This window comes from Labeo rohita, chromosome 22 (assembly GCF_022985175.1).
Source record: "Labeo rohita strain BAU-BD-2019 chromosome 22, IGBB_LRoh.1.0, whole genome shotgun sequence".
Taxonomy (NCBI): domain Eukaryota; kingdom Metazoa; phylum Chordata; class Actinopteri; order Cypriniformes; family Cyprinidae; genus Labeo; species Labeo rohita.
Window position 1 is genome coordinate 7,252,085 of NC_066890.1, and position 15,342 is coordinate 7,267,426.

General features: G+C 36.7%; 1 protein-coding gene across 1 annotated transcript in view; it reads left to right on the plus strand.

The window, feature by feature from the left end:
* Nucleotides 1-6,513: 6,513 nt before the first annotated feature.
* The window catches only part of LOC127154150 (uncharacterized), a 104,323-nt gene continuing 95,494 nt past the window's right edge, over nt 6,514-15,342 (plus strand). Inside the window, exons 1-5 of the mRNA XM_051095558.1 lie at nt 6,514-6,612; nt 7,793-7,860; nt 9,640-9,813; nt 10,269-10,442; nt 11,115-11,288. Of these exons, the coding sequence (XP_050951515.1) occupies nt 6,514-6,612; nt 7,793-7,860; nt 9,640-9,813; nt 10,269-10,442; nt 11,115-11,288 (689 nt within the window). The remainder of the gene's footprint in view (nt 6,613-7,792; nt 7,861-9,639; nt 9,814-10,268; nt 10,443-11,114; nt 11,289-15,342) is intronic.

Sequence of the window (15,342 nt, forward strand, 5' to 3'; positions counted from 1 at the left end):
AATGACGAATTGCACTGCACGGTTCTGAACAGAGGTTTTTTTTTTTGTCTCGTCATTATTAGGTTGTTGTTCTTTTAAACGGCAGGAATGACCTCTACTCTCTGTTTCCCTGTTGACTTTAAGAACTGACTGCGAGGCCATGATATATATGTTTATGCATATATAGGTCTGTTTTCTTTTCTTTTTACTTTCACTTTTACCCGTGTTGGGTGCTTTGGTCTACTTTTGTTGCGGCTCCTGGTTTTTGTATTTCTTTCCGAAGTCGTGGTTGCGGGAGGGGGTGGTTTAAAGATGTTTAACAGTTTTTTACTGGTCATCTTTTTGGGCGGAGCCGTTACATCTCTTAGTGTCATTGGTTCTGAAATACCTGATCACCTTTTCAGGTTGTTCAAAGGCCAGTTGGCAGTGTGTTCTTTCTATTTTAAGTTTGTTTTTCTTTTTACATTGAAGCATTTCACTGTTAGTAACCTGGAAAACTTTTGGTTTTATGTGTTTATTTCTAAAGTGGCAAAATTACACTTTGCTTTCTCAGTGCCTATCATGTCCATTCAAAATTTAATTTCAGATGACTCTCCTTTATCCACTTATATCATTGATAGATGTTTAGGTTATGAGTGAAATTAAGATTGTCTCATTAAACCTTAAAGGGGTCAATCATGTAATTAAGAGACAAAAAGTCTTACCTTAAAAGGGAACAAGCTCAGATTGCTGTATTACAGGAGACACATCTAACTGATACAGAACACCTTAAGCTCAGACGAGGTTGGGTGGGTCAAGTTTTCAGTTCCTCCTTTAATTCTCCCAGTAGAGGAGTAGCAATCTTAATCCATAAGAAGTTAAATTTTAGGTTTGAGGATATGATAAAAGACACAGGAGGTTGTTTTATTCTTATTCTTGGCCAGCCTTTTGAGGAAAGGGTCCTTATAGGAAGTGTGTATGCCCCAAATACATATGAACCTACTTTTTTCTCTGAATTAATTGCCAATATTTCTTCTTTTTCAGTTAATTTCATGATTATTGGTGGAGACTTGAATTGTGCGCTTGACCCTAGTATAGACCTTAACCCACCTAAATATACCACAGTTTAAAGACAGGCTGCTAAACTGATTAAGTTTTGTAAAGAGTTGGACCGACTTGATGCATGGAGAATTATAAACACCAGAGTTAGAGACTTCACATTTTATTCACACCCACATAGGATGTCTTCTAGAATAGATTATGTGTTTGTGTCTAGGCAGATTATGGACAGAACAAAGGATTGTGCTATAGGCATATGTACTTTATCTGATCATAGATCTGTTTATGTAGTCATATCTCCACCTTATATTAACCTGGCATCTCGCCATTGGCGTTTACAATCTTCACTATTTAGTAACCCTAAATTTTTGGAGTTTCTTGAAAAAGAATGGTTGTTTTTTATGGAAAATAACAAGCAGCTTGATATAGATCCATCTCTTCTTTGGGAAACAGCGAAGGCTTTTATTAGGGAGTCAATAATATCTTATTCGGCAGCACGGAAATAGAGCCTCATGGAAAAACAACTTGAGTTAGAACACCTGGTTAAGGATTTACAGAATTAATTTACTAACTCCCCCTCACGTGCTTTAAGGAAAGAACTAGATGCAGCTCGTTCAGCCTTAAATCAAATCTTAACTAGAAAGGCGGAGACCTCACTGCTTTTTGCGAGGCAGAGGCTATACGAATACGGCAGTAAGCCTGGCCGTTTGCGGCACGACTGGCAAGGGGCAGGAACGAGGCAAGCATCATTTCATCTCTTAAAGATGGCAAGGGCAGCTTTACTCATGATTCTAAACAAATAAACACAATTATGAGACGTTGTACTCATCAGAGACTGGTATCTTAGCTGATTCATATCATTCTTTTCTGAACCGAATTAAACTTCCTAGTCTATCCGGGGAGCAGCAGGCAGACCTGAATCAGCCCATTACAGTGCTAGTAAAGAAGTGCTAGAGGCAATTAAGTCTCTTAAAGGGGGCAAGGCTCCGGGCCCTGATGGTTTCGGTCCGGAGTTTTACAAAAAAATGAACAAGTTTATTGTAGAACCCCTAACAGATATGTACATTGATTCATTTAAAAAGGGGTGTTTACCGGCAACCTTAAACATCGGATGAATGTAGTTCTTACAGGCCTATAAGCCTGTTAAATGTTGATTGTAAGCTGCTATCCAAGCTTTTAGCAAGAAGACTTGAATCACTCCTCCCTCAGTTAATACACCCAGACCAGACAGGTTTTATTCAACAAAGACTGTCACGTTCCAATGTCAGGAGACTGCTAAACATAATACAGTATTCACAAATGTCCAGAATTCAGGTGTTTGCCATTTCCTTACACGCAGAAAAGGCGTTTGACCGTGTGGAGTGGAGATATATGTTTGAAGTGCTGGGCAAATTTAATTTAGGTACAGACTTCATTAGCTGGGTTTAGACTCTTTATTGTGCACAAACTGCTTGTGTTATTACCAATGGCCTGCGATCTCTTCCTTTTCCGTTGAGGCAAGGTACAAGGCAAGGCTGCCCTCTGTCCCCTCTCCTTTTTGCTTTAACTCTGGAACTGTTGGCAGAGACTATTAGAAATCACAGTTCTCAAGACTATTGATTCTTTTAGTTTGATATCGGGTTATAAGATAAATTATGATAAATCTGAAGTTATGCCCCTAGGGGGAGATATCTCTACTAGCTCCTTGTCAAGTTGTCCTTTTAAGTGATCTAGAACAGGCTTCACATATCTCGGAATTCGACTTTCACCCGATTTATCAGAACTTTGGAAACTTAATTTAGCCCCACTTATTAAAAGTATAAAAGATGATTTAGAGCGCTGGTTTAACCTACCTATATCTTGTATGGGGAGAATTACTCTGATTAAAATGAACGTCCTTCCTCGATTATTATATCCCATGCAGATGTTACCACTGTGGTTTCCTAAAAAGAATATTTTAGATCTGGAAAGAAGTTTTTCAAAATTCATTTGGCAAGGAAAAAAACCAAGGGTTAAGATGAAGATATTACAACTGCCAGTAGATAGTGGTGGACATAGGGTTGCATCGATCCAATACTCTGGATCGGTATTGACGCCGATCTAAGCTTTTTGAATGGATCGGATATTGGTAATGCGTGACCAATCCAAATTCGATACCGTTACCAGAGTTTGATTAAATGAATAGCAAAAAAATCTACTGTAAAAACTACGTATAATAATTCATATAAAAACACAGCTATTTATTTGAAAACATTGCCTTAAAAATAAAATACATTTAAAATACGCAACCACATGTGAGTGTGACAGGCGCGTTCAGATGGAACCTTTTCAAAGTCTAAACCAGGGGCAGATCTAGAATTTTTTTTTTTAGGGTGGCAAAGGGGTGGCATTGGGTCTATGAGGGGTGGCAACTCCAAAGAAAGCCCCCATGTGTAGTTTTTGCGGATTTATAGTCTGACATAAATTGTGTTCATAAATATTGCATTAACATTAAGAAATCATCTATACTGTTTAAAATGAAAAATAAATAACAATATTTCAGTGTTCATCATGGCAAAAAGTCAATAAACAATATATAAAAAAAAAAAAAACTTCAACAGGTTATACAGTAAATATTTCTGAGTTTGTATCACTAAAGAAGACATGCGATTCTATTAAATTACTACTTAGATGGTATAAATCATGTTTTAGTGCAAGTTTAAGATGTTAATGTCGATGTTAATGTTTATTGTTAATTTCCTAACATTAGAAAGAAATATTATAATATCAAAGCACTGAAACTGGATCAGTTTTGGAAACACTATTTGCTTTTCTGTTTTTACTAGAGGTGGGAATGTCTGTAATCACTCATAACACACAATCAGCCATAAAATCTAGAAACACCCCAGCAACTACAAAGCAAGAGCCTAGCAACCATCCAGAATATCCTAGCAACCAACTAGCAACACTTTAGCAAACATCTAGAACATCTAACTGACCAAACTATTTATGTTTTAAAAAAAGTCTTAAGACAAGCCAGCATAAATTTGTTATTTCAATTTAGTTATTACAGGTATTCTTAAATGATTACACACAATTCAAATACAACGATGACTCTCCTGCCCAGTGAACACTAACACTAACAAAAAAGTCGTATTAGGAATTAATTTGCAACTCAATGTCTATTACAGTATACAACATACATTAAATTACAGATTGCTAATTCAGCAATTAACTTTTGAAAAAAAAAAAAAAAAAAAACATTTTAATTTTACTACTGCAAAGTAATCTTGCAGTAGATGAAAAGCACTAGAAAAGTTCAAATAACAAAGAACTGTATATGAACTTCGTATGCACCACAATACAGTACAGTAAAAAAAAAAAAAAAAAAAAAATTTAAATTCAGCATCCTTAAATTTCATTAGAGTATACAGTACTATTTGGTCTGCTGAAATGCAGTAGGCTACACATAAAAAAATAGTTACAAATAAAATTTGACAGTCACATGTCTGCAGTTGTACAACAGTTGTACAACATGTACTACAGTTTACTGTACATATAGAATAGTGAAATGTCCATCATCTAATGTACTGTTACTGTACTATGGAATTATTCTGTATGTGTAAGTATATAATACCCATGTAAATGATTCGTTCATTTATTTCCTCTCTCCGTTGTTGGATGCAGAGATTCTGATTGGTGTCTCATCAGTTTTGCTACTTAATGTTTAACTTACTTATTGTAAAATTTTTTGAGAAATGTGTCTTTGTTTTTAGCACTGAATGAATGGTTTGGGAATATAAGCCAACTAACATCAGTTGTGTTAACAATCGAGAAAACTGAAATACGACCAGATGCTTACCTAACTCTGCTATTAGTTTCCGTGATCGGCATCTTCTTATTGATTTCACACTATTATTGTTTCGTCGGATACGGCAAAAAGGCCCCTGTATCCATGATGAACGTGCGAGCGGTCAGAGAATCACCAAACAATTATGCGATGAATCTCAGAAATATTCGGACGGGATTGGATGTCTCGGAGGACTTCTGAGTTAGCCGAGAAGCAGTAATTATCTGATTCACTAACAAATATAAAACAATTCGTTAGTGATCTGGGCCGCGCTTTGTGTTTGTGATTGTGAAACGAACCGGTTCATAAGAGTAATTTGTTAATGAAGTCGAATACACTGGGCGCGCTGCGTGCGCGTGCAACCATCGTGCACATTTTATTGAAAGACGTGTTTTTTGGCATTATCTTGCGTTACGCTGTCATCGCTGAGGCTGAAAAGTAGCACATGAAACATTGCTTACATTTATATTTTATTCTGTGATAATTCTGGGGTGGCAGGTAGGGTGGCACAGCTTTATATTAGGGTGGCAGTTGCCACCCCTTGCCACTCCGGTGGATCCGCCCCTGCGGTAAACATGTCCCTGATTTGGAAAAATTTTACTCTTGATACAGCAGCTGGTAGCACTGCAAATTGTAATATTTGCAAAGCCAAAGTAGTGAGTGGGCGACACAGCCCAAACTAGGGACTCCCAAATTATACTAGTTGTTATCGAGGATGTCATTCCAACAGTTTCAGTTCTGAAACGTTTGCTGTCTCAAGAGAGAGACACAGACACAGTAGAGCTTAAGATCTTTACCCGAACCCGACAGGACCCGACGGGTTCGGGCTTAATTTATATAATTTTACACGGGCTCGGGCCGGGCATGGGCTTGTGCTCCGGCTTCCGCAGTAAATGAGCGGTCATGTGATGCATTTCGATTAGCGCGAGAAAGATGAGAAAGTGGATGTTGAGGAGGTGAAATGGAGGCTTGCCTCTGGCGATTACGTTTTGGCAAAAATTACAAAACTTGCAGAATTAGCCAGGGGTGCGTTTCCCAAAAGCATCGTTAGCCAACTATGGTCGCAAGTTCCGTCGTTACCAACATAGTTCAACGACTCGGTGTTTCCCGTAACCATAGTTCAACCGAACATTCGCAAACAGCGTCACAAACTTACGTGGTTGGAACTACAGCTCTCGACCTGTGGTTAGAAGCATAGTTCCTTGTTAGTAAGACTTGTGGGCTCAATAAATTATGCTCTTGGGCACCGTAAGCAAGCTAACATGCAGTACAATCTATATCTTTCACTCCATCTAAATATAAATGCATTTTAATCGTTGCATTTTTAAATCTCCTCTGCAAGCGACGTTTTTGAATAGTGCGCATGCCCATAAATGCCTACGGGAACCCCGGAGTATGACGAAAGAGGGAACCCACGATGAATCAAACATCAAATAAAGCGAAGTGACACAGAACAAAAAATGGTAAATTAGTCACCAGCTGCCATGTTTAATATATCTGCATTTTAGAGATCTCTAATAAGTTAAATAGCATAAATTATTACTCGGTGACGTAATTAACAATGGCCCTACATTGTTGAACTAATATGGTTCAAACAACGGATATGCGACCGTGTTCGGGAAACAGTCGTGACTAGCTAGTTCGTTTCCACAACAATGCATCGTACAATGGAGGTTAATCAGCGAGTTATGTCGTTGTTCGGGAAACGCACCCCAGATCAGTACTATGCATCCCGGCCAGTAGCAGCAGCAGTGAAAGGGTGTTCAGCGCTGCTGGACGCACCATCAGTGAGCGCAGGACCGCGCTAAAGCCATCTACCGTGGATTCAATAAATTTCCTCCACAAAAAAACATGTAGCCTAATATTGGTGAGTAAAGGTTTTTCAAATTACAACTAAATATTAATTGAGTCTTAAATGTAGACAGAGTATATAGGCTAATGTTGGCATTATTCTTTTATTAATTTTATTCACCGTCGCGTTGAGGCCGGATTGTGGAGAGAAGTGGCGAAGCAAATCCCGCAGAGCCTTTATCTTAATTTCGTTATTGCCAAATACCCAGTAACGAAATTAAGAAATGCTTTCCATATTGTGCGGATTTTCATTCGTTTTAAAATAATGTGAAGCCATCCGATGCTTTGTGCATTTGTGACTAAAACGAATTGTTTTTCATTTCGATTCCTTCTGAAAAAAAAAAAAAAAAAAAAAAAAAACAAGTTCATACTTAAGATTTTTTTAATGGTTTGGATGACAGATAACGACCTCTTAAATAATCAAATATATTTATATTGGCCTTTATATAAAATTATTTATTGTAGTTTGTAATTTGTAATTTCTATTCGTTATGTCTGACCAATAAATGAAAAGCTGTTGAGCATTATTTATTCTGAAAAATAGATAATTATTTTGTTAACTTTCCTTTCCCTTTTATTGGTTATTGACCAATTAAATGTAAGATAAAAAATAGGGGATTTGTGATTAAATAAAGGATGTGATTAAATGCTTAATAAATGGAAATACCCTCACTGATATCGGCCAATACTCAGACTTTTTGGTATCGGATCGGTTTTGAAAAAATGGTGTCTTTGCATCCCTAGGTGGACAGGCATTACCTAACTTTAAGTTTTATAATTGGGCTTGCCATTCCCGTACAATTTTGAATTGGTTACATTCCTATTTGAAATCCCAATCCTGCGTTGATGAGTGGGCAGTAATGCCATACTCATTGTTAAGCCTGCTTACCAGCAGTAAGGGCCTTAAGTTATGGCCTGAAAAAAAAAAAAAAAAAAAAAAAAAAAAAAAATCCCTATCATATTCAGCACAGTTAAAGTATGGCAGGACATTATGATCTGACACCCTTGACTGGTAACAGAACACGTCCGATATAGATGTTTTTTTTTCTGTTGGAAATGACCGATACACAACACCTTATTTCAAAAGCTTATTTTCTTTTTTATTCAATGGATCAGAGTGGTATTGAACATATTTGGCGTACTTGGGAGAAAGATCTCGGTAATGAGTATATTGATGGTGACTGGTTAGATACAGTTAAATCTATTAGAAGTATATTTACTTGCAATAGACTGCAATAGACTAGTCGAAATGCAATACAAATTATTACTGAGACTATACATTACCCCCACAAATTTTAAATAGGATAAATAGTAACTACTTACCATTATGCATTAAATGCCAGAGTGAAATTGGAACTTTTATGCATTGTTTTTGGCACTGTCCAGTCATCTCAAGGTTTTGGGATGGGGTAGCACGGAAGATGGGGGATATTTTTAAATTAAACTTTACTAAGGACCCTGTTTTTTTTTTTTACTTGGTTTGCCAGTGAAGGACATCGCTTTAACTGCAAACCGGTTTCTACTTTGCGATAAGCTCCTGTTACTCGCTAGAAAATGCATCCTTATTGAGTGGATTCATTCTAGACCCCCGTCACTTTCACTTTGGTATCGAGAGATGTTTAAAATATTGCTTATGGAGAGACTAACTGCAGTGGTTAGGGGAGATACTGCCAGTAGGTTCATGATGGGCTAAGAATTTTCCTTTCCCTTGAATAATAAATATATATATATATATATATATATATATATATAGTACTGTGCAAAAGTTTTAGGCCACTAGTATTTTTTTACCAGCTAAAAAATGGTTTAAAGTAAGTTATTTCTATCTTTTGCTGTAGTGTGTCAGTAAAAAATATCGGTTTACATTTCCAAACATTCTGTTTGCCATTAATTGTAATAATCTAGTGAGATTTTTGTTTGCACAAGGAGTCTGACAACAGCCAGTGCTCCACACTAATCTGATCTCATCATCATCCAGTCTGTCTCTGGAATGACATGAAGAAACAAAACAAACTGAGACAGAGTAAATCCAGAAGAACTGTAGCAACATCTCCTAGATGTTTCAAGAGACCTACCTGCAAAGCTACCTGAAGAAATTTGCACAAGTGCACCTGGGGCAAAAGCTGCTGTAAACGCAAAGAATGGTCACATCAAATGTTAATTTCATTTAGTTAATAGAAGTTCATTGATAAAGAAAATCAATTTATGACAGCATCCTCATTTTACAGCATTTTTACACAAGTGCCTAAAACTTTTAACAGTGCTGCAGCTTTGCAGGTGGTTTCTTGAAGCATCCTGGAGACTTTGTCACAGTTCTTTTGGATTTAGTCTGTCTGAGTTTGTTCTGTTTCTTCATGCCATTCCAGAGACAGACTGGATGATGGTGAGATCAGATCTCTGTGTAGAGCACTGGCTGAATATATATATATATATATATATATATATATATGCCTTTGAACTACAAAGGCATGTTTCGTCTGATGCCTAACTGCACGAGACCTGACACCTGATGTTGTTTTAACTAAGACCTGAAGCCTTTCAGTCTAAGGCACGATGTTGTTCTGTCTTTTTAGTCTGAGGCATGACTGACGTCTGAGGATGTCCTAAAACGTACACCATACTAATGTCACAGCTAATATATGTTCATGTCAGTTCACAGTGTAATAACTAATTAACAGAAAACTTGAATTTAAAACTGTATTAGTAAATATTGAAACTTACATTAAGGTTATTAAATGCTGTAGTAGTTGTTCATCATCAGTTCATGTTAACTAATGTAGTTAATGATATCAAGTGAAACCTCGTAACTTGGATAAATAGCACACATCTTAATGCAGGGGTCACCAAACTTGATCCTGGAGGGCCGTTTATTTGTCAGCAAACGTCTGCTGGAAGATGCAAAACAAATTAGTAAGTTGATCATCATAGATCTGATTCATTGTCTTTTCTCTTTCTGTCTTCAGTCTGTGTGGATGCAGTATTACAGAGAAACAGTGTCTCATCCTGACTTCAGCTCTGAAATCAAACCCATCACATCTGAGAGAACTGGACCTGAGCTGGAATAAACTAGGAGACTCTGGAGTGAAAAACCTCAGTGATCTACTGATGAACACACAATTCAAGCTGGAGAAACTACAGTTAGTACAGTTACATTTTATTTATTTTAAGACAACAGGTCTGAAGTTATATTGTTTAAAGCAGTGCACTGGTTTTGCCATATTGCCATATTTTTTTCAAAGTTTTTTTTTTTTTTAATAGTAAGTGTGTAAATGCAGAAATCAGCCTTTCATTAGAGAATAAAGAATGGAGGCATTAAATAAATAAAATAAAGTAAAAGAAGTAAGTAGAAGCAGTGCCTGCCCTCATACAAAACTAACATGACTCAAAACAAACTATTAGAAACTAAATGCCTCTTCAATATTATGATCATCATAGATCCTAAACCTTAGTTTGAATCAAATAAAAACACTGAAGGATTCACACTGTAAACTGGAGAGATTGAGCTCAGTAACATTCACATACAAGAATCAGGAAACATGATAATAATAATAATATTTTCTTTTTTTATTTTATGCTGTTTTTGCCATTGCAGGTTAAGCAGCTGTGAAATGACAGATGAAGGTTGTTCTGCTGTGACTTCAGCTCTGAAATCAAACCCATCACACCTGAGAGAACTGAACCTGAGCAGGAATAAACTAGGAGACTCTGGAGTGAAAAACCTCAGTGATCTACTGATGAACACACAATTCAAGCTGGAGAAACTAGTGTTAGTATCATTATACTGTACAGCAGTGACAGTGAGATTAAAGTTCAGTGTTTAGTTTAAGACCGCTGGACTCTTGTCACATCATTTCCAGCGCTGCACTTTCTGGCATTTCTCCATCTGAAGAAAGATTCAGGAATACAATGTTTTTATGTGTATCTGTAAAAGCACCATGAAACTTGCTGAAATTTGACATTTTTGCTGTGAAATAAAACTGAAATGACAGTAGATGATTCTGACAGTTAGATTTATACTGGACTAATGGTATATTTCACAATTTTTTTATTAAGGGAAATGCATATTTAATATATTTATATAGTTAGAAGTTGTAAACTACACTCTAAAATGGCTTAAAAAAATCAATATTTATTTTATTTGACTGATTTGTTGATTTTCTTCCATTAGAAAAGTGAAAATAGACCATTTCATTAATTTAACTTTACTATTGTTTCTATATTGATTCTACATATTAATTTCCATTGGTAAAATTCACTTATTTGTTGTCTGAGGGTCCAGACTTGGATTGTAACTAGTCTCCTCAAATACTCCTCTCTTGGTTTGTTCATTCATATATTAGAAGTTTCTATGATTTTGCTGGTTTATTAGTGAATGTATGACATTTGTTCATGATGCATCATAGATCTGATTCATTGTCTTTTCTCTTTCTGTCTTCAGTCTGTGTAGATGCAGTATTACAGAGAAACAGTGTCTCATCCTGACTTCAGCTCTGAAATCAAACCCATCACACCTGAGAGAACTGAACCTGAGCAGTAATCAAATAACAAACACAGGATTGAATCACTTATGTGACGTACTGAAGGATTCACACTGTAAACTGGAGAGATTGAGGTCAGTAACATTCACATACAAGAATCAAAATGATTAAAATCACTTCAACAGTTTAAACCAAAACACTTTATAGTATCTAACGATGTCTACAGAAGCTTCTTAAACGAGCTCATCCAGTAAGTAAAACTGTTAAAGTGTGGAATAAAGAGTCTTCAACATGTTTTACACTAAACAATACTTTTGGATTGAACTAACAGTTTTATAAGAGAAGTCCCTGACTTTTTGTGACAGGTGGGATTCAGTTTACGGCACTTCTCATTCATTCCTATGGTATCCGTAAACGACAATTGAGTGTCGCACAATTCTGACTGAAATTCAGTGACGTCAGTGCTGTAATGTGATTGGTTATTAAGAGACACGTGATCCAAGTTAGCCGTTACGCTTTGTCCAATAGGTTGTTTGCAATTTATGTGATTCTGAGGACACACAAAATGCAGATGGAGGGCAGGAAGTGATTTTTTTTTCTATAGGAATCAAGAGCAGAATCTCAAAATGACTGTGTTTTCAGTTGTTTATGGAAATCGGTCAAATCGAGAAATTGTATTTCATATCGTGTATGAACATTTGCTGTTCATAAGTAGGAAAAGGCAAGAAATTGACTAAAAAAAAATGGGAAAAGTGGCTTGTAAACCTGCGTCTGCAGTCAGGAGGAGAGTCAGATAATGCTTGTTTGTGCGAATGGTTAATAAAAGGTATAATAATATTAAGATATAAAGAAATATATAAATAGATACAGGGTGAGACAGTGAGAATTCACTCAATGCTAAATGCCACACGTACATACAATGCAAATAAGATATTATATTTGCAGTTGATTACAGTTGAACCTTGTGAGATTGCGATAAATTGAAGTGAGTGACAGCTTTTTAGTGACTATATGAAAGTGCTATTTGCTCGCTTTCTAGGCTATAATCAATTCAGAATTTGTTTCTCTTGTTTCTCGTTTCACTTGTACAGTACAGACTTTCCTTAATCTCATCCGTTCTGCTTTTTCAGTCACTCCTGAAAGTTCGCTGCATGTGCAGGGGTTTTTTTTCTGTTCTTTTTTGTTCTTTTTTTAGCGCTTTTCATGATACATATCGTTGTAAAGCAACTTTACACCAAATTACTACATATATTATTAATCATATATGTAGTAGTAGCTTACTAGTGTTGACTATGTCAAGTTGATGTACATACGTAATCAAACAGACAAAGAACACTATAAATTAGTAAAAGAATTCGGTAGTGCTGTATGTTGTTTCAGGGTTGGCATCATCTGAAGTCGTCTGAGGGGTTGGCATCATCTCTTGAGTGTTCTGGTTCCAAACTGGAGCTTGTGAATTCCTGGTTACCATGGGATGTCAATCTCATGGCAGAAACAGAGAACAAATAGGAACATAATTGGCGTAGCTGCTGTTCAAACCAAGCAAAGAAAGATTTGTTCAACCAGAGCTGAAAGATAAATAATGAACATTTGATCAGATATAACTGCAGGACAAAGTTTATGAGATGCATTATTTGAATGCCTGGCTAAAGAGATGTGTCTTTAACCTAGATTTAAACAGAGAGAGTGTGTCTGAACCCTGAACGTTATCTGGAAGGCTGTTTCAGAGTTTGGGAGCCAAATGCAAAAAAGCTCTACCTCCTTTAGTGGACTTTGCTATCCTAGGAACTACCAACAGTCCAGAGTTTTGCAACCTTAGCTAGCGTGATGGATTGTAGTGTGGTAGAAGACTAGTTAGGTACGCAGGAGCTAAACCGTTAAGTGCCTTATAGGTAAGAGGTACTATTTTGTAACTGATACGGAACCTGATAGGTAGCCAGTGCAGAGACTTTAAGATTGGGGTAATATGATCATATTTTTTTTGACCTGGTAAGGACTCTAGCAGCTGCATTTTGGACTATCTGTAGCTTGTTTATTGAAGATGCCTATAAACAATTCTCACTGTCTCACCCTGTATATATTTATATATTTCTTTATTAGTATCTTAACATATTATTATTATTATTATTATTATTATTATTATTATATGACCGATTTGAGCATCTATAGACAACACAAAACATAGGCATTTTTGAGTTTCTGCTAGTGATTCCTATGGAGAAATATCACTTCCTGCCCTCCAGCTGCATTTGCGCCACAGCAATGACGTCATGTGCAAACCAGGCGCGGCGCCAGGATTTAATCTTTGGATGGGCCGTAGTAATTGTGGGTGGGCCTTAATTTAACGAGTCAATATGTTCAATATAAAATGTATATAACAAGCAGGTATACGCAAACTATACCAAAGTTAAACTCCTTTTCCTTGTCTTTGGATTGTGAATATTGCGGGCAGAGCGATAGAGAATATTTGGTAAACTCCATTTACAGCAGCGGCACACGCACTGTCAATTCCCTGACCGTTCCATTCGGAACACGTTATCTTTACCGGAATAAAATGAAACGGGAAGAAAATTTCAGATCCACTTCTCAACGTTGTTTATTTTTTTTTCCAGCTTTCAGTACAAAATGCAATTAAAACAATCCGATGAGACAGCGAATGAATTTGCATTTTAAACACTCTGAACATGTTAAGAGGCAGGTTATGATTAATCGTCTATCTGCTTCTTTTGATCATGAAAAAAAAAATGTATTCGCTGTATAGCGCTGAATGAAACTAACATGAACAATTTTGAATGGAATGAATGTTCAAAGTTAAATAGCATACGTGAAAAACTGAACTATTGTGGGAAGTAGCCTATACCACATTGTTAAAACACAGGTGAAGTACATTCATGTTCAAATCATATAACGGACTTTGTGTGTAGCTGGCAGTTACTCAGGGTGGGCCCAAGCGCAAGTGGGTGGGCCCAGGCCCAGTAGGCCCACCCACAACGCCGCGGCTGGTGCAAACAACCTATAGTAACTAATACAGACCCTCTCATCTCCGTATACTAAGAAAATCTCTGACAAGGGGTAATTAGGAACACAGGTGCATAGGATAAATCAATCAAACTAAACAAGAACAGGAAAATGACCAGATAAGGAAACTCAGGAACAAAGATGGGGGTAAAACAAGGACTTGAACATTGAGTCATTGAGTTATTTTTAATGTTATTTTATTATTTTGTGTTGTTTTTGTTATCCTAAACATTCATCATGCACAGAAACCTTACACACTGAATCTGATGAGTATTAAAAAAATAAAAAATCACAGAAGATATACCAATAACATAATCACACACGATTCTGTTGAGCTTATGAATGCAATGACCAATCAGAGGCGTTCAGATGAGTCATCGCTAGTAACTTGTAATGTTTTATTAAATTCACATTACATATAAAGTCAGTCGTATTAAACATTTTATGGCATGACACCTATATCTGGTACTTAAGTAGTTTTTATGTATAGTTAAAGGGGTCCTATTCTCTTTAACAGAGTCTTGATTTTGTTTTGGGGGTGTACTAGAACATGCTTTCATGCTTGGTGGTTCAAAAAACGCAATATTTTTAATATAATTTACATTTACAATACATTTCTCCCAGCCTGGCGAAAAATGGCTCGATTAGTTCCGGGTTCCGCCTTCGAAAAACAAAATGTGTTGTGATTGGTTAGCTGTTCCACTGCGTTGTGATTGGCGAACAGTTTAGACAGTGTTTCAGTACTGCCACGCCCCTTGACAAAGAAATAAGGTCCGTGTACAATTGGCGCAAGCTAGATTAAAGTGATTCTTACGTTTTAAATATGGAAATTTTACTTACAAAACGCATCGATTCGCTACAGGAGGCCTTTATTAACCCCCGGAGCCGTGTGAGGCAAATTTTAATATAACTCTGCTTGTATTCGTCTGAAAGAAGGAGGTCATACAGGGGCGTTTCTAAGATTTTAAAACATTCGGGGCTGGTGCCAAAACATCAGGGGCTGGTGGTGTTGGGTGGGAGCGCACATCATGCTCACATAAGATTTTGTTAGACACAAGTGGTTGAACCTGGATCCTTTTAGGTTTGTCCGGGGGCATTAAACCAGCTCCAGCAAAGACTAAAAGCAGCCTAAACAATAGTAAAAAGTAATCACTGATTAAATAGCAAACA